This window comes from Silurus meridionalis, chromosome 8, assembly GCF_014805685.1.
Source record: "Silurus meridionalis isolate SWU-2019-XX chromosome 8, ASM1480568v1, whole genome shotgun sequence".
In the NCBI taxonomy this organism is placed as follows: Eukaryota; Metazoa; Chordata; class Actinopteri; order Siluriformes; family Siluridae; genus Silurus; species Silurus meridionalis.
In genome coordinates, this window is record NC_060891.1 from 16,193,953 (window position 1) to 16,213,565 (window position 19,613).

The 19,613-nt window shown below is 37.7% G+C and overlaps 2 protein-coding genes across 2 annotated transcripts; one reads left to right on the top strand and one right to left on the bottom strand.

Moving 5' to 3' along the window:
• The first annotated feature begins 14,605 nt into the window (after positions 1-14,605).
• Positions 14,606-17,111, top strand: clec14a (C-type lectin domain containing 14A). The gene is made up of 3 exons (XM_046856408.1): positions 14,606-15,849; positions 16,033-16,133; positions 17,010-17,111. The coding sequence occupies exons 1-2, from the start codon at positions 14,689-14,691 to the stop codon at positions 16,072-16,074; spliced, it is 1,203 nt and encodes a 400-aa protein (XP_046712364.1). The 5' UTR covers positions 14,606-14,688; the 3' UTR covers positions 16,075-16,133; positions 17,010-17,111.
• On the bottom strand, positions 16,196-19,173 carry sstr1a (somatostatin receptor 1a). The gene is made up of 2 exons (XM_046856409.1): positions 17,272-19,173; positions 16,196-17,089 (listed from the first exon to the last, which is right to left on the bottom strand). Exons 1-2 carry the CDS (start codon positions 18,338-18,340, stop codon positions 16,995-16,997), a joined length of 1,164 nt encoding a protein of 387 aa, XP_046712365.1. The 5' UTR covers positions 18,341-19,173; the 3' UTR covers positions 16,196-16,994.
• Between the last annotated feature and the right edge of the window lie 440 nt (positions 19,174-19,613).

The following is a 19,613-nucleotide window of genomic DNA, read 5'->3' on the forward strand; positions in this document are numbered from 1 at the left end:
CCTGTGACCATTATATTACTGCAAATAAAACATCACTGAAAGAGGAGGATTTTTCGGGGACAGGATGAGCAACATTGTTCTAATTTTGCATTTTATATGCAAATTGGATTGTATTCAGGACAGTTATAAAAGCACCAGTGGGTCATAAATAGTGTGTGTGTGTGTGTGTGTGTGTGTGTGTGTGTGTGTGTGTGTGTGTGTGTGTGAGAGGGAGACAAAGAGAAAAAGAGAGTGTGTGAGAGAGAGATAAAAGAGCATTGGTTGGATGATATCAAGATTTAGAAATGGACAGCCTTTGCACATCGCTTAAATCAAAATTTCCATTAACAAATTAATATAGAAATATACGTGTCACTTCAATGCCACTGGAGGATAAAATGCTACAGTCTATTATCAGCAATTAAAGATTATCTCCGTATGATCAAACTCAAACTGAAATGAATAAAATGCTATGTACCTGCATATTGAATTTTTTTTAAATATATGATTTCCTTGCTTCATAGTTGGCTTTCAAGTGCTCAGATTTCTCAGAATATTTAGGAATAGACAGAGAGAGAATGGAAGACTGTTGACCAGGCAACAGAAATTCAACACATACCATTAATTCATTTTGATCAAGAGTGAGCCGTTAACATGATTAAAGTGCACAGTATGGCATTAATATGTATGTTTTGTGTGCTTGTAATTCCAGTGCAGAAATATTTCCACAGCCACCAGCATCACATTTGTTTAATGAAAAATTCATTGGAAACTTAGACAAAGTCAAGGTTTTTCTACAAGGAACCCGTTGTCTCTGACAGTGACTTCATTATCTCCAGTATGCAGTGAGAAAACCTTACCATGTGTTCGCCACAAGCACTGATGCCATTTTTATAGCCTCGTTCTTTACCTCATGGTCACTGTTAATGCATGTGCCAGTTATATCATTGTAGCAGCTGATACACGTACAAAGCTGCTTTTCTTCTAAAGTGGTGTTTACTCAGGTAAACGTAAAGGTATATAGACAGTTCAAAGGAAAAAGCTAAGCTAGAAACCCTGATCATTTTATGTCTGAACCTTTATGAATAGCTATGTACACTAGCCACAGTTGCAAATGCAGCAAGACTAGCAGTGCAGCAACACAAAACCATCAATCACAGTTGAACCCTACTCCAAATATAGTAGCAGTTAATAGATTAATGACTGCACAAATACCAAACACAGTCTGTCCCTATCAACTACCGCTAATGGAGAAAAACACAGCCATCAAATATTAACACCTGTAGGACAGCGCAATATGTGCCTTTTAGACAATTACAGGAGAGTAGAGAGTTTAGTATTGTACCTCATTAACACATAGTATTCAACTCATCTCCTAATTACCAAGATGTTCATGGGTTGTATATTGTGTGTTAGAAGTAAATGAAATAGCACAAATCTCTACAGGATTAAGTTTGACACTATGCCTTTTTTCTATTTGAATATTTTTAACAAGCACTACATGTCCCATGTGGTAAATGTCTGCAAATAAGCTTAACCAAAACAGTCCTAAAACACTACAGTCCTTCTCTAATTGGATCCTCATGAAATGCGTGTACTGAAGTGCACTTTAATTATATGCAAGCATGCAACTATAATGGTGCAGTAGAAATCAATGGAGTGTCTGGAATAAATGTTGTAGACATTCACTGACTGAACAGACACAAGATATACTAAGGCTAATCCATGGATAACATTTCAATCGCAGAAGATAAGAGAAGCTTATCAAAGCACATAGTGCATATATTGCATTATCTAATGACAAAAAACTACTGCTTAAATCATTGTTTCAAAAATGGCCCAATTTGTATTCAGCTGCTGCTACAATAAACATAGCTGACATTTAGTAATTGATGAAGCACTAAGCATGACTGGGGATTTTAACAGAAGGCGATAAATAGTGCCGGGAGAGGCTGCCTTAGCCCCTTAGCTCTAAATCTGAATGGGCTGCTCTTCTTTGCATTGCACCACCTCATATTTTATAATGTATTTCTTATTTCCTTATCCATTTATAAATATTCATGTGTTGCCTTTGTTGATGTAATGTGCTGACCACAAATGCTAAAAGCTGAAGTACTTACTGGTATTAGATGTTTAGTCTAACAACTGAGAAGACAAAGTTAATGATGTTTGGCTTGCAGGGACACTAAGGCAATTATTAAATATGCTTGTATTTAATGTGTAGTGGAACAATTTAGAAAGATAGTTTGCTGGGCACTGGAGCAGCATCTGAAGCCCCACCTGTGAGCTACCTGACAGATGACCTTCAGAGCTAATTTGGAATTATGGATTTAATTATTGTGCTTTGGGCTATTTGATGACACTAGTTTCTCCAGAGCCAGAAGGTCACCTTAACAATTGATATTGGCCATCAGTGTGTGAGCAGGTGTGTGTGTGTGTGTGTGTGTGTGCACGTGTGCTCTGATTTTACACTGCCAAGTAGTCAGGTGAGACCTATTAATAATGAACATAATACATGTTTATGGTTCTATATTCCACACCTCCTCTTTTCTACTAGCTTTTCACACTATTTTAAGAGATTTATACCTCTTTGTCCTGACATATTTACTCCAGGTTCTTCAGGTTGGTCAAATGCTGATTGTTTACTGATTTTTTTAAACAATGCTTTACATTCTCAGTGTGATTTCCATTTGGACTTTGACTTGGCCATTGTCTTACATTTACAGGTTTTGTTTTTAACCACTTATTGATTGCTTTGGCCTTGAATCTGGAACTATTGTCCTGCTGCAAGTATTTTCAGCAGACTAAAGGAGGTTCTAAATTTGATTTTAGTCGAGATATAACAAACCACTTTTTAAACATTTAAATACTGTAATAAATGATATTATAGCATTCTTCTATTTTTAAATGTAATGACCTGGACCTTTTTTTAATGCAGAGCTGTGGTCTGAGACAAAGCACAAATGTGAACACTGAAACAGAAATGGGGTTACACTGCAGGAACAAATTTAATTCAAGTACGTATGTAGGAGATGTAAAAAGGAGAGGTAAAACTACAGGTAAGGTGAAAATACATAACTGATAGTCAGTTCTATATGGTAAGGTGGTGGAATTAAAATAAATATTGGTGTTGGGGTATACAGTAGATGCTGGGAAAACTGTATCCTTTTTAACATGTAGAACATATTAGGGCCAATGTGACCTAAAATTGCAATTTGCTTTTATTTTAGCAAATTGTCTGTGGGAGCATGAGTCATTTGTCTGAATTACTTGTTGGCAGGAGTGAAAAAAGAAAACATTCAAGCATGGGCGTAAATTTCATTTAACAGTAGGGGGGACAATAAATATAAAATTTCTCATGAGCAATTTTTGAAGGGGACACAAATAACACAGTCAAATTGTACTTATAAAGACACAGTGTCCTCACAGTGAAAAACTTTGCTTTTATCATTATTATTGTAGCATGAAGACTGCGTTATTATGGTTATTTTCAAAGCTTTTCTCAGGTTCAATGACATAGCAAAACAAGGAATTAAAAAAAGGTTTACATTTTTATTTAAAATTAATTAAGACACTTAAAAACAGAATATAAATTTATTATATAAACAAATACAGTGGGGTCAGTTCGGACGTAGCACAGTGCTCATTTAGTAAATGCACAGATAAACAATATGCTAATTGTGGCCGTAAATGTTAAGTTAACATAATACCAAGTCGTCCCAAATAAAACACTGCATGGGAAACGGCTTTGGTGTGTTAGTGTCAGTGCACTATGCTACAAGCTACTGTAAACAAGCTAACGTTCACTAGATAAGTGATATTTTAATCGCTAATAGAGCAGATTCATGGAAAATTACATCGGCAATCAGCATTTTTGCCGCAACTAATTTATGAATAAGTCTGCATCAGCTACATTATTGAGAATCGCTTTATTTAAAGTGAATAAAATACCCTAGTTAATGGAGTTGAACATTAATTGAGCCGCATGGGGGAATGGGGGAAATTATCAGCTTCCAGCCATAAATCCTTCTGCAATAAAGAGATACTTTATTAGATTCAACCATCGCCTCCCTAAATGTTTATACACACTGTGTACATAGGGTTGGTGTGGTTTTTGAAATTTTTATAAAGAATCCAGCATTGCTATATAAAGTTAGCTCATAAACTGTTCAACTGCTTTTTGTTTTTCTCACTTTTTTCTGCCACTATTACACCCTACTACTCGGTTGTTTACTGTTGCACCTACTATTGTCTCATTTAAAGGTATTTGCTAATAGACCTTTTGAATATGCTGACAGTAGATAATGGAGCTCTCCTAGCAGCAGACACTGTATTTTCCCATTTTTGTTCTCCTAGGGGATAAGTGTATCCAGTCTCATCAGGGGATCAGTGGGCTTCCATCAGCATATAATAGAATGTGGTTGTGCACCCTCCAGCCCTTCCCTGTAAAATAAATAAAATAAAAATTGCGTTGTACTCATCCAGATATTATGTTTCTGAAATAAATCTAAAATATTTTTATATTTATAAAATCTATATAGTTATTATATATATATATATATATATATATATATATATATATATATATATATATATATATATATATATATATATATATATATATATATATATATATATATATATATATATATATATATATATATATATAGTTTCTAATTGTTTTTATTTGCATTATTATTAACATTTGTGAACATTTTTGAAGCAATTTTATATCATTTATAATCATTTGAAAATCAAATAGAATAAATCAAAACAATTCAATGCACTTTTAATTATATTTATTAAATTGAGTAATAAATGTAATTGGTCCAAATTAAATTGATTGAATAAAATTAAATAAATGATAAATAAAATAATAAATAAAATGTTTTACATTTGTTAAGACCCCATTTGGGTAATAATTTTCCAAAAAGATATGATTTACTTAACTGTTTTACTTATTTTTGCATACTTAAACAAATGTATTTATACCTTCCATCCTTCATTCATTCACTACCTTGATATGTGGAATTGTCAGGATTTTCTCCTTTTATAAAATGCTAAAGAATCCATAGTCCAATTAGTTACTTCCTGGTTAGTTCCTAAAGCTAGCGCTATGGATTCTTTTGCATTTCCATGCATTTGAAAAAGAAATCTTATTTCTGGTATGAAGTGAGTAGCCACAGGGAAACTATTCTTACTCTAGTTTCTTTTTATGCCCATGGCATTCTTGTGTATGTTTTCATTCGTAATATTTTGTAATCTGTAAAAACTAAACCAGTAGCTTTGGAACTCCAATCTCTGTTTATTTACATAGATTTTTATTGTACTGTGGCAATGATTTTGACTGCTTGTTGTATTAGGTGTCATGATGGTGCACCGTGTAGTTGTACGAAGCTTGGGCTATGTTGTTTTATATTAGTACTCTCAGTGGTTATGTGAGTTTTATATAATATTCAAAGCATAATCAGAATTAGTTAATTTTCTCCTACTAATATTAAAAATATACAAATAGATACTTCTTCTTTTTCTTTCGGCTGCTCCCATTAGGGGTTGCCACAGCGGATCATCCGTCTCCATACCACCCTGTCCTCTACCTCTGCCTCTTTCAAACCAACTACCTGCATGTCTTCCCTCACCACATCCATGAACCTCCTCCTTGGTCTTTCTCTTTTCCTCCTTCCTGGTGGCTCCATTCTCAGCATTCTCCTACCAATATAACTCATATCCCTCCTCTGCACATGTCCAAACCATCTCAATCTCGCCTCCCTCATCTTGTCACCAAAACGTCCAACATGCGCTGTCCCTCTAATAAACTAATTTCTAATCTTGTCCATCCTCGTCACTCCCAACGAAATCCTTAACATCATCAGCTCTGCTACCTCCAGCTTCGCCTCCTGTCTTTTAATCAATGCCACTGTCTCTAATCCATACAACATCGCAGGTCTCACCACAGTCCTATAAACTTTTCCTTTCATTATTGCAGATACCCTACTATCACAAATCACTCCTGTCACTCTTCTCCACCCACTCCACCCTGCCTGCACACTTTTCTTTACTTCCCTAACACACTCTCCATTACTTTGCACTGTTGACCCCAGGTACCTGAACTCCTCTACCTTCTCCACCTCTTCCCCCTGCAACTGCAACACTCCACTGCCCTCCCTCTCATTTATGCACATGTACTCCTACTGACTTTCATTCCCCTTTTCTCCAGCACGTACCTCCACCTCTCCAGACTCTTCTCAACCTGCTCACTACTCTCACCACAAAATCACAATATCATCCGCAAACATCATAGTCCAGGAAGACTCCTGTCTGACCTCGTCCGTCAACCTGTCCATCACCACTGCAAACAGGAAAGGGCCTTGATGCAGTCCAACCTCCACCTTGAACCGGTCTGTCGTTCCTACTGCACACTTTACTGCTGTCACACTGTCCTCATACATGATTTGCACCACCCTCACATACTTCTCTGACACACCTGACTTCCTCATACAATACCACAACTCCTCTCTTGGCACCCTGTCGTATGCTTTCTCTAAATTCACAAATCCACAATGCAATTCCTTCTGTCCTTTCCTATACTTCTCCATCAATATTCCCAAAGCAAATAATGCATCTGTGGTGCTCTTCCTCGGCATGAAACCATACTGTTGCTCACAGATGGTCACCTCTTCTTTCAGCCTGGCTTCCACTACTCTTTCTCATAACTTCATAGTGTCTGATCAACTTAATTCCCCTGTAGTTACTGCAGGTCTGCACATCTCCCTTATGCTTAAAGATTGGTTACCAGCACACTCCTTCTCCATTCCTCAGGCATCCTCTCATCTTCCAGAATCTTGTTAAACAATCTGGATAAAAACTCCACTGCCATCTCTCCTGAACATCTCCACGCTTCTACCGGTATGTCATCTGGTCCAACCAACTTTCCACTCTTCTTCCTCTTAATCGCTGCTCTCACTTCCTCTTTACTAATCCTATCCACATCCTGCTTCACTAACGCCACATCATCCAACCCTCTCTCTCTCATTTTCCTCATTCATCAGCTTCTCAAAATACTCTCCTCACTAGTCAACACATTTCCATCTCCATCCTTTATTGCTCTTACTTGCAACACATCCTTCCCAGCTCGGTCCCTCTGCCTTGACTCTTGACTCTTGACTGGCCAATCGGTACAAATCCTTTTCTCTTTCTCTAGTGTTCAACTTTACATACAGCTCCTCATATGCCTTTTCCTTGGCTTTCGCCACATCCCTCTTTACCTGCTGCAGCATCTCATTGTACTCCTGCCTACTTTTCTCATCACTCTGTCGATCCCACTTCTGTTTTGTTAACCTCTTCCCCTTATGCTCTCCTCCACTTCCTCATTCCACCACCACATCTCTTTCTCTTCCTTTCTATTTCCAGATGTCACACCAAGTACTTTTCTAGCTGCCTCCCTCATCAATCCTGCAGTAGTTTCCGAATCATCCAGCACCTCTTCGCCACCACCGAGCCTCTGTCCAACCTCTTCCCTGAACCTCACACTACAGTCTTCCTCCTTCAGTTTCCACAATCTTATTCTTCTTTCAGTCCTCACTCTCCTCCTCTTCTTCTTCGCCTCCAAAACTATCCTACAGACCACCATCCGATGCTGTCTAGCTACACTGTCCCCTGCCAACACCTTATAGTCTCCAATCTCCTTCAGGTTGCATCTTCTACATAGAACATAATCCACCTGTGTGCACCTTCCTACACTCTTATAGGTCACCCTATGATCCTCCTTCTTCTTAAAATACGTATTCACCACTGCCATTTCCATCCTTTTAACAAAATCTACCACCATCTGCCCTTCCACATTCCTCTCCTTAAGGCCATACCTACCCATAACCTCCTCATTACCTCTGTTCCCTTCACCTACATGTCCATTAAAGTCTGACCCAATCACCAATCGTTCATTTGTAGGTACACCATCTACCACTTCATTTAATTTACTCAGAATCTTTCCTTCTCCTTTCCATCTCACAGCCGACTTATGGAGCATAAGCACTGATGACATTTATCATCATCCCTTCAACTTCCACCTTCACGATCATCACCCTATCAGAAACTGTCTTTACCTACACTTTTACTGTACTCTTCCTTCATAATCACCCCTACACCATTTCTCTTTCCATCCACACAATAATAGAACAGTTTAAACCCACCTCCAATGTTTCTGGCCTTACTCTTTCCACTTGGTCTCCTGAACACACAACATATTTTCCTTTCTCCTCTCCATTATATCAGCTATCTCTCTCCCTTTACCAGTCATAGTGCCAACATTTAAAGTACCAACCCGAACCTCCACTCTCCTACACTTCTCCTTTCCCTGTCACCTCTGTAGATGTCTTCCTCCTCTCCTTCTCCTCCTTCGGCCAACAGTAGCCCAATTTCCACCGGTACCCTGTTGGCTAACGATACCTGTGGCGGTTGTTGGTAACCCAGGCCTCGACCGATCTGGTATGAAATTTTTAATCGTGAACCGCATATTTGATTTTACAAATGTTTTATGCTGGATGCCCATTTCTAACGCAAACCTCCCCATTTATACAGGCTTGGGACCTGCACTAAGACTGCACCAGCTTGTGCCTCCCCAATGGCTGGGTTAATATACTAATAGATACTAATATTATTAATAAAAGCATAAAGGTTAATGAATCTCCCCCACATTAAAAATGAAAACTAATTTAGAAAGAATTTAATATATTATTAATATACTTGTTTGTGACATTTATTTTGTTTGAGTGGCATATTCAGAAGAAAATAGAAATATTTTTGCTTCATGAATTGCTTTTTGCTACGATTTTGACAAGGAATATTAATCAATGTAAATATGAAAATTCTTTGTGCTAATAATGGTTTATGGTTCCTACCTTATCGCTTCTCTTAGCCTGCTATTCACAGAGTAAACACTGAGTCAGAGGGAAACAAGGAGGCTCTGAGATGTAATTAAACATTCAGTTCTAATCTTCACAGGATTGATAGGTGCTAAGAATAGCTCATGGTGGAAACTGTGGATCAGTTTTTGCAGTCTTGTTCTCTCCTGATGCTGATGAAAGAATTGTCATGGTGGCATTACCATTACTGCACAACAGTTAAATTATTCAGTTCAGAAATTATATCTTTATTTACACAGAAAGGCAGAACCCGACTTAATTGTGACAATGGATTTTTTTGTTCTCACAATTACATGTTTTTGAGTTTTATATTGTGCTACCTGAGATTAAAATATGCACGTACCATATGCAAAAGATTATAAGACAATAAACATGCTCTAGTCAACCATTTCTTTCCACAAAGTATAAGGTATAAGGTCCTGTCATTTGCACACTCCACTCAACTGGCTTATGTTGCAAAGGTTTTTGCTTCAGTCAGTTTGTTCCCAACCATAATTGATTAAATAATTGATTAAATATATAATTTGTGCATGTTAACAGAACGAAGTACAACACTATCCATGCTTATTATAAGCTATTTAGTTGAAAAATAATATAGTTATATAGTAATCCCACCTCATAATAAAATAATAAACTTGCACTTATGTGTCAAGATGCAAAATTTACTTTTAAACAACACAGGTTTATATAGTGTCTATTTTATACAAGGAAAACTAGATGTTATAGATTATCCACTGTTACTACTAACATGCAACTGTTCATTAGTGCAAGCTCTTAGACAGATGTTTGGCTACTGTGGAAAACATTTCAGAAAACATTTTACAAACCAATGTCCAATGTCAACAAAAAATATGTAAATAAATGACTGTTAATTAATACATTTTCACCCCATAACATTGTAATGCCACTGTAGTACTGAATGTCCAGCGCACTTTGATTTCAATTAGAAAAGGGTACACTGTATTGTACAGAAAACACTGTACAGTTGTTTTCAAGTGGATGGGATGGTAATGAGCATCCTGAAAGAGAATGGCACTTCCATAAGTTGGCACACGCATGGTACATTAAATTTATGAGGAAACATTCGAAAATGCCACAGTTTCTCATGCTATATGAGAAAGTCACTGCCTGAAATTAAAAATGTTTTCATTGACATCCTCTTATAACTACAAGCAGAGTGTTCAGCTACAGAAATCTACTGGCTAGACAATATTTGCATTTGTCCTTACACCAACTTCTGTTGAAGAAAGTACATTTACATTTACAATTATGGCATTTAGCTGATGCTCTTATCCAGAGTGACATACAAAAGTGATTTGAAGTTTCTATCAATGAATAAATCAACATTGGTTTACTAGGTTGCAAACTTAGGATACCATTAGCCTACACTCTGTTGGGAGGAATTATAGCACTTATAGCAGAATTATAGCATACTTTGTCCTTAAAACCCCTTGATGGTATCCTTGTGTGTGTTCAGTTCATTAAATGTCACCATATTTTATTCATGTGTGGTAGGAATTTGAATTGACACTGTAGTGTGTAATCTAATTAGCTCTGTTACTATTGTAATGAGCTCGGACAGCTCTGGTCTTAAAGACCCTTATCCTTTCAACCACACAGCTGCTGAAGCAAAAAATCATCAAAACATTTATCAGTACCACAGGGAGACATGCATTAAAGTCTGGTGACTGGTCAGGCAATCAACACATTCAAACTAGTAGTGAAGCATTGATGTCATTTACAGTGTTTGTATTTGTGGGTTTTTTTTTACTCAGAAATAATTTGTAATAGATATGACTGTACTTTACACTGCTGAACACAAGCTCTTCTAAGCATATTACATGCACTGCTGTGGGAAATTGGGATATTAAATTATGGAAAAGTGAATGTAAGAATAAAACATGTTATAAAGTGAAACGCATAAAAAAAAAGCTAGAAATGTAGATTAGGGTAAAGGTCTACATGATGTCACACACAGATGCAAAGGATAAACACACACACACACACACACACACACACACACACACACACACACACACACATGTATAGTGTGGGATAGAGTCAGCTGACTTGTACCTGGTACCAGCTTGGTTTGTTTGCTGTCTTGCTTGACTACTAAACCTACCTCATTTGAATTTAGTCTTTGTAAATCTGGCTGTTAAATTTCTTCTGAGTTTAATAAGCACTATTCTTTAACCTTACATGATGTTGATCTATTTTTATAGTTGAATCTTTTGAGATAGCCTGGGTCAATTAAGGGTATAGTAGAGATTTTACAGTTTTCAAAAAAGACATCTGAAAATGACGACTAATTCAAAACATTTTTACACTGTTTATCGAGGTTGTGTCATTAAAGATAAGAAGGCAGTTACAGTATCTGTCTACTTGCATGCTGCTTTACATGATGTTGCATTAACTCTCTCAACTTGTCGATTTGTTAGTCCATCCTGCTCTCATAATTCATCACCTTTTTTCTCCCTTCCATCAGAAGCAAAGTCATTTTAATTTATTTATTGGCAAAATAAACTTGGTTTGCTGTGCAACATGAAAAGTTTATCAAAGCATCAAATGAACACTGACAAGTGACATAGATACATTCCAGCAAGCATATATTTTATTGTGCAGCATTATGCACCCATAGCATAAGCAAATATCCTTGAAATGTTTGTACTGTATGTTTAAATAAAGCTACAGGAAAGATTGCTAATTAATGTACATATTTTCTCAGATATCATGCTGAGCTGTGAATGTCGACACAGGTTTGGCTTGCACAATCATATAAACCCGGGGGAAAAATATTTTTTATATACAGTATATAAATTATATAAAGATTATACAGTGGAACCCGCTTATCTCGACCTCGACAACCCTATTAAGTCGACGTTTTTGAAATGGAACCGCCAAATTCTCGCTTTGTCTAAGCATTTTTTATCGGTTATGTCGATTCTTTTATGTCGCCGAACCCTGATATCTCGAGCACAAGGGGGGAAAAATTTGCCATTTAACGTCGGTTATCTCGGTGCAGCCGCAGAAGAACTCGCGGAAGTGGCGGAAAAATCAAGGCTTACAGATGCTACAGGTGTTGTATTGTATACTGGTGAATCTCTGCTGTTAGTTAGTGCACATATGCCTTTTGTTGTTAAATGTTATGCGATGAACGGGAGGCGAAAGCCGCGCTTGGCAAAGAATGAACACCGGCAGGATCGGGGGGAATCCGCGGTGCGCTTTGGGAAGAAAAGCACAGCCATGAGAGAGTGCCGGTGGGAAGGCACGTACCGGGATACGCATGAGCGATAACAACGACCGCCGTGAACCAACATATACCAACAATAACGGACAGTGAGTGTGGAACTTTAAATAGGAGCTGGTGATGATGATAAACGAGCACCATATGTGCGCGATTGAAGTCAGGAGCTTCAGAGAAAGCGGCCGAGAAAGCACCTGCCACGCCGAAGGGGGCCGAAGGGGGCGTGTCAGGTGGATTCCTGACAGATAAACATGTACTGTATGTATTTTTATAGCATGCCTTCATCAAACAAATCGTGGCAACGCTGTTGTGTAAAAAAACCCTCCAAAAACACGTGCATGCACATTCTCATTTATTAACGCACATCATGTACATAAAGAAATTTCAAGCACATTAATATATTGCCGCCATTTTGATTTTCGTTTATCTCGATCATCGGTTATCTCGATGCTTTTTGGCGACCCCCTAGGACATCGACATAACCAGGTTCCACTGTATAACAAAAATGTAAATACCGAACAATCGTAAATGTATATTATATATTATAAATACATATTTGTTTGTTTATTTTGATTTAATTGTAATAAAACTACCATTACAGTGAAATAGTGTAACAAGAGTTAATGTTCAATACACCCCTCTTAAAACAATACGTTTTAAAAGGCTGAGTATGCGCATGGATGTGTGTATTTAACTCCATTTAACACCTATTTTCCATGAACTTGCATATTCCTTAGTTTAAAGCTTTTAAACAGTACTGTGGCAATTCAGTTCTATCATTTTACAGTGGCTTTTAGTCTGCAATTTGTACTTCATGTATTTGCATTTAGCAAGGGTAGTTCCAAGTGATGCTTTGTTAATGTCAGATACATTTTCTGCACTGCATTTCATCACAAGTACTGGCTCAGAATGTGACATAGCCTACTATATAAAGCCTAACATCATGTTTTTTAATATAGGGCATCTTCCAAGCATCTATTATTTGGATGATGAAGCATTTTCATCGAAGTGACACTGACAGGTTTGTGACATAGCAGTGTGTGATGTGTTGGCACAAGTGTAACAGGTTGTACTAAAAATGTTCTACCACATGGTCCAGTCATATGCAGCTATATAGATACATTAGAAGCATCCATGAAAACAGCCTATTAGAGTGGTCTCCTTAGATTGAGTGTATACACACAGCTCACAACAGACACTCTGTGTCCATGCATGTGCTATGACTAAGCCACCCAGGCATTTCCACCTACACATCTGATCATGCTGACTATACTGACATCATTCATTATACAGTCATGGCAGAATCTCAGCTTCTGTGCACCTTCTGCTCATGAACTGGAATCAGTTTCTTTACTAAACAGCAACAAATCACATGGAAAATAGTTTAGAACCTGTAATTACACACTAAACAAGACCATTTGTTAATAAATCCTGAAACAGTAGTCTATTTGATAATATCTTTAGATACTTATGGATTTACATTATTTATTGATATGTAGTTATTAAGGCTGTAAAACAAAATAGAATATATACATACACAGAATTATGAAAGAAAAATATTTTAGGAGATAATACAAAAAATATTGTATCAGTTAGTGACCAGCTAAGCCTAATTTGATACAACCTATGGCAATTAAACAAGTACCTATTATCCTAAACATTTTGTTATTGTGACTCTTTTTCCTGCCTCTTGTAACTTTATTTCCCTTCAACAATGGTATCCACCTCCTGACACTCCCAAACTAAGCATTTCAATAGTGATTTCACTTCCTCCGTTTCATGCATGTTTCCTCCAGGAAGCATCTGGCACTGGCTCACAAAGATCATCGATTAGATAGAATAGTACATCTGCAGTAAGATATATAAAACTGCATTAAGTCTCAAGAGATGCGTTTTACAAACTTACTGAATTCAATCAACACTTATTTGAAACTGTTGATGTTAAGTGTTTGACGTAATCTGGACTTAGTACTACTGTTTACAGAATTCTTTAGGGTAATGAATACTTTGTTTTCCACTCAGCTCATCCTGTTAAAGACATGCTGAAAGAGTTCTGGCTTGCTGGGGGCAAGCTTTTCTAAAGTTATATGCATAATTAGCTATTTAAAATTATTCAATCCTCCTAATCACATCTTTTTGAAAAATTAGCTGAAAAAGTCAGGTGTTTTTTGGTTGTTGTGTTTGATTGATGAAATCAAGGCTTATCTGACCTTTGGCAGTGCACACATCTTTTTTCTTGCTGCTCTTTCTTTGTTTTGATTTAGTCTTTTATCCTGTCTGTGTGTCTATGGGAGCGAGTTATGAAAGATTTGGTTATGCGAGCGGCTAGTTCCTTTTATAGTTGCTATTGTTTTGCTTTAGCACCAACACCACCCAAGAGGAAGTGGAGAGCTGTATCAAGACTGAACACATTTCCTGATCATGTTGTCTTGGAAGGGCCTCATAGGGCGGCTAAGAAAATAGGCGGTGGGTTAATAAGTCAGTAAGAGCTGGCACACTGAGAGAGTCACCACTGATGAACAAAAAGCAGAAGAGAGAAACATGGACTACAAGAGTGGATTATGTTTTATGAACTTTCTGATTGTTGTCTTTGGCATTTCTGATTCTCAGTACTACTCTGTAGATTTGGATGAGCAGTTGTTTGATACTGCACAGACATTATGTGGGTCTAATGGCTTTCTGGCTAACATACCTGACGATGAAGAAACTGTAAAGAAGATTCTGAAAGTCATTGAGGACAAAGGAGACAGAACGTCAACTTCATTCTGGATTGGACTAAAAAAAGAAAAGACAATGTGTGTTCAGGAAAATCTTCCACTTAAAGGTTTCTATTGGACTATAGATAACTCCACAAATTTTGCTCTTAATAAATGGAAAACAGAACCAAGCCTTACTTGCACAAATGCATTGTGTGGATTTCTTTCTGTGGAATATAGAGGCTCTACAGTAGCCAGCTGGGGATTAGCTGCTATGTCCTGCCAGAGGAAACTTCCCTTTATTTGCAAAAATTATGGATCAAGTAAAGAAATAGCATGTTCTTTACCGCCAAATATAACAGGAATTCATGAAAAAACAGTAAAGAATAGTGACCCATATACAATTTGGGTCTCTTGCAAAGGCATGGACACTTTTGTGCTGACCTGTTCAAGGACAACCGGTAAATGGAAGCTGGTAGGTGGCACAGAGATAGACATACAAGGACTTTGTATTGAATGTAAAACTGGCTACAAAAAAAATAAAGATGGAAGTTGCGTGGATGTAGATGAATGTCAGCAGCCCAATATATGTCAATTAAGTTGCACTAATACAGTAGGCTCATATATGTGTGGCTGTACGGATGATGAAGACTCAGAACAATGCAAGGAAGCAAAAAAATCCATTATCACACCAGCCCCTGATGCCTTTAACAATGTAAAGGATACATCAACCTCCACTTCCATGGACAAGAAGCCGACTCCTTCAACTCAACCTGCTGTACGAAGTACTACTAAAAGTGCAGTTCTTACTGGGGAAAGTACTGGGGACCTGTCAAATATTGTCATCCCTGTAATTATAGCTTTGCTGATCTTTGTGGTGCTGGTTGTGATTATTGTGGCCATTGTGAAATACTGCCTCATGAGAAGAGCTAAAAAACGGGCAAAGAAAAGGGCAGCAGACTTAAAAGAATCAGTTGCCCTGAATGGATCGGACTCTATGGAAAAAGTAAATGAATAATCACCTAAGCTAATTTCTTCACCTAAAATACATATTTTAACTTATAAAGTTTGCTTTCACATGGATTTTCGCTGGATTTCTACACTATGAGGATTCATGTGTGTGTGTGTGTGTGTGTGTGTGTGTGTGTGTGTGTGTGTGTGTGTGTGTGTGTGTGCATAATATTCCCAGGATAAGCTTTGGATCTCCCGCCACCATGACCAAAAAGACTAAAGAAGATAAATGAATGAACAAACATCAAATATTGTGAAAGTGCTCATTGCCAATACCTGGTAGATACTGAATATATAATATAATTAATAATTTTTGAAATAAATAAATAAATAAATAAATATAAATAAATAAATATATATATATATATATATATATATATATATATATATATATATATATATATATATATATATATAAAACTTATATTTTGGAGTTCATGCTATGATACTGGAAATCATTGTATTTTGTGTGTGTGTGTGTGTGTTTGTATTTTTTAGCACATTTTTTGTTAGCTTTTTGGATGGATTTGAAAATTCAATGACCTTGCAATGATCTATAAAGTGGTTTAATATTTCATGTTTTGTACATATAATAAAAATGTTGTTTAGTTAATTAGTTCATTTTGCCTCCTATCACTAGTTTAATACTAAAAAAGAAAAAAGTATACATGTCTCTGGTGAGTCATTTTACAGAGGGTAAAAGGAAAGTTGCAAAGATTTGACTTTTAGCAAAAATATTTCTTTAATTCAAACACATTTTAAAAAATGCACACTATCTTTTATTTATATTAACACAATAGAGATATGCCACCAAGCTGTGTGACAAGTTAGGGGACACAATTATTTCCTGCACGCATTTCCTTTAATGCACAATGGGCAAGAATTAACACAAAACTTAGCAAAACATGCAGAATCACAGGCTGCAAGCACTCCCTCAAACTGCATTAAATACGTATTCATGTTGATTGTTTTGGTGGCATTTACTAAAAGTGCCAATAGAGCTTCTAAATCTGTTAGCAAGATTCAAAGGGTGGCTTGGAGAGTAAATGTTGATCTGGTTTTCCGAAAACAACAGCAGTTTATGATTTTAATATAAAAAACAGTCCACATGTTCAGCTTCAGTGTTAATTTATTTTTTTTTTAATCTACATTTAGATCTACACTGGGTAATCTAATACAATCACAAGGGTTCAGTGGCATCTTGGGAGGATCTACAGGAACAAGCCTGATTAAACCTGTTAAACGGAGAGGGTTAAAGGTTAGTTGTGTAAACAAGTGAAATAAATAAATAAATAAATAAATAAATAAATAAATAAATAAATAAATAATCCAATGGGCGACATATGCTGTATGTTATCTGTCCATGTCTACATCAGTGCAGCTCACTACAGTGTAGTGGTTCTGGAGGTGCACGTGCCGTTCCTGTACGCACTGTCCGACTCTATGTTGTCCTGCTGAAACTCGTCCACACTGTACCCGCGACTTTTCAACGCCGTGGCATAGTAGTCAATGGGCTCCTCAGCAGCGCTGTCCGCCCATCGCACGCATAAAATCCTCTGGAAGGAGCGCTTGAAATTGTCCGACAGAAAGCCATAGAGGATCGGATTGGCGCAACTGTTGGCATAACCCAAAATCACGGCCAGCTGACTGAACGTGGCATTGTGCCGCTCCTCGAACACGTTCACGAGCTGCACGACGTGAAACGGCATCCAGCAGATCACGAACACCGTCACCACCATCATGACCATGAGCGTGATCTTCCTCTCGGACTTTTTGCGCTGCTGCCAGCCCGCTTTCAGTGCCACCACTCTCAGCTTCGCTATGATCAGGACGTAGCACATGCATATGGCAAGAACCGGGAAAAGGAAGCCCATGAGAAAGGCGTAAATCACAAACACTGCCATCCAGCGACGCTGCGGCTCAGGCATCTGCATGTTACAGGCGATCGAGCCGTCCGAGTTTGGGGTGGAAGTGGAAAATATAATGATGGGTAAAATGACTAAGATCGAAAACATCCACACGCCCAAGTTGACCATCTTGGCTATTGTAGGTCTCCGATACCGGGCCGCTTTAATAGGGTGCACTACGGCGATGTATCGGTCGATACTCAGGACGGTTAAGCAGTAAATGCTGGTAAACATATTGATGGCGTCCACGCTTAACACCAAACGGCACAAAAGCGAGCCGAACGGCCAGTGGCGAAGCAGAGAAGATGTCACCAAGAAGGGCACACTGAGCATCAGCAGCTCGTCCGCAATCGCCAAGTTCAAAATGTAAATGTTTGTAGCAGTTTTCATCTTGGCGTACCTGAATATCACATAAATGACCATGGAGTTGCCACAGAGTCCAACCAGGCACACGACAGAGTAGATGAAGGAGATGAGGATCGCGCTGCCTTGAGCTTCACTGTGCGTTTCATTGCCAGACGAATTAAAGAACAAGTCTTCTTCCAGGTGCGGGAATGTGCTGTTGGCCAGCATCCTCATATTGAATTTAGTCACCGAGTCCTTATTACAGAGCAGTGATGACAGTGTGTGTGTGTGTGTGTATGCGCGTGTGAAAGAGGGAAGAGATCTCAGTGGATCTCCGTTCGCGTTGTTCTTAAGTGCAGAAGGCGCATCTTTTCTTGTCGCTTAGCCGCAGCGCGCGCACCAGCACCGAGGCGTGCAGAGTTCCGCTCCCCTCGCGCCAGACTCAGGCTCCCGACGTCACAAACTGCAAAATGACGTTGCTTTTGGAGAAACTACTTTGTCACAATGGTGCGTTACTTTAAACGTCAAACGATGGCAACTTTCCTCCCTGCTGAATGTCAGTATAAACAGCAGAGCAGTACAATCTGCACAGCTCACTTCCAGCGCCGGGTGCATCTAGTGCATTTAATAGAAATGTGTTCAAAAAGATTTCCCCTGTTATATTATATTTTAACCTGTCTTTATTCATATTTGTATTGTATGTAATCTACTCTCTGCATTTCCTCAGCATTCAGCATTTCAACAACTTCATTCCAATTTATTCCCATTTAATAATGTACTATGGTATTTAGACTCCACTTTAGATGCATTGGGTGATTCTAACTGAAGTTATGTGTTTCAAACACATGCTTATTTCTGGCACCATCTTGTGTTGCAGTTCATATCAAAGGAGGCCAATGGTGTTTAGTTAAACTCAGACACACAGGTAACAGCTAGATGAATGTAAAGGAGGCTTTGAGATTACAGATTACTCAAGTCAAGTCAAGTTTATTTCTATAGCGCTTTTCACAACAGACATTGTCTCAAAGCAGCTTTACAGAAATCAACAGTTAAGGTGAATGATGTGTATTTATCCCTGATGAGCAGCCGTGGCGACTGTGGCAAGGAAAAACTCCCTTAGATGTTATGAGGAAGAAACCTTGAGAGGAACCAGACTCAAAAGGGGAACCCATCCTCATTTGGGTGACATTAAGAGTTTGATCATAAATTAGTTCAGGTAGTTTAAGCACACATGGGCATTCAGTCGTACAGATTTAATATGGCACATCTATTTTCACTGTGCTGTTGTTGCAAAAGATGATAATATATTATTACAACATTCATTTGTTTTGAAAAAAAAAATATTCTCAATTCAGTCTTTTGTGTATCTAATAATAAAAAAATAACAATAAAAGTCACATATGCTATATAGCAAAATGTTATTCGGTTTACACTGTAGCTTCTGGCCATCACACCCATATGTGTTTCCTTCATAATCTTCAATTATTGGTTGAAGGTTTGAAGAACA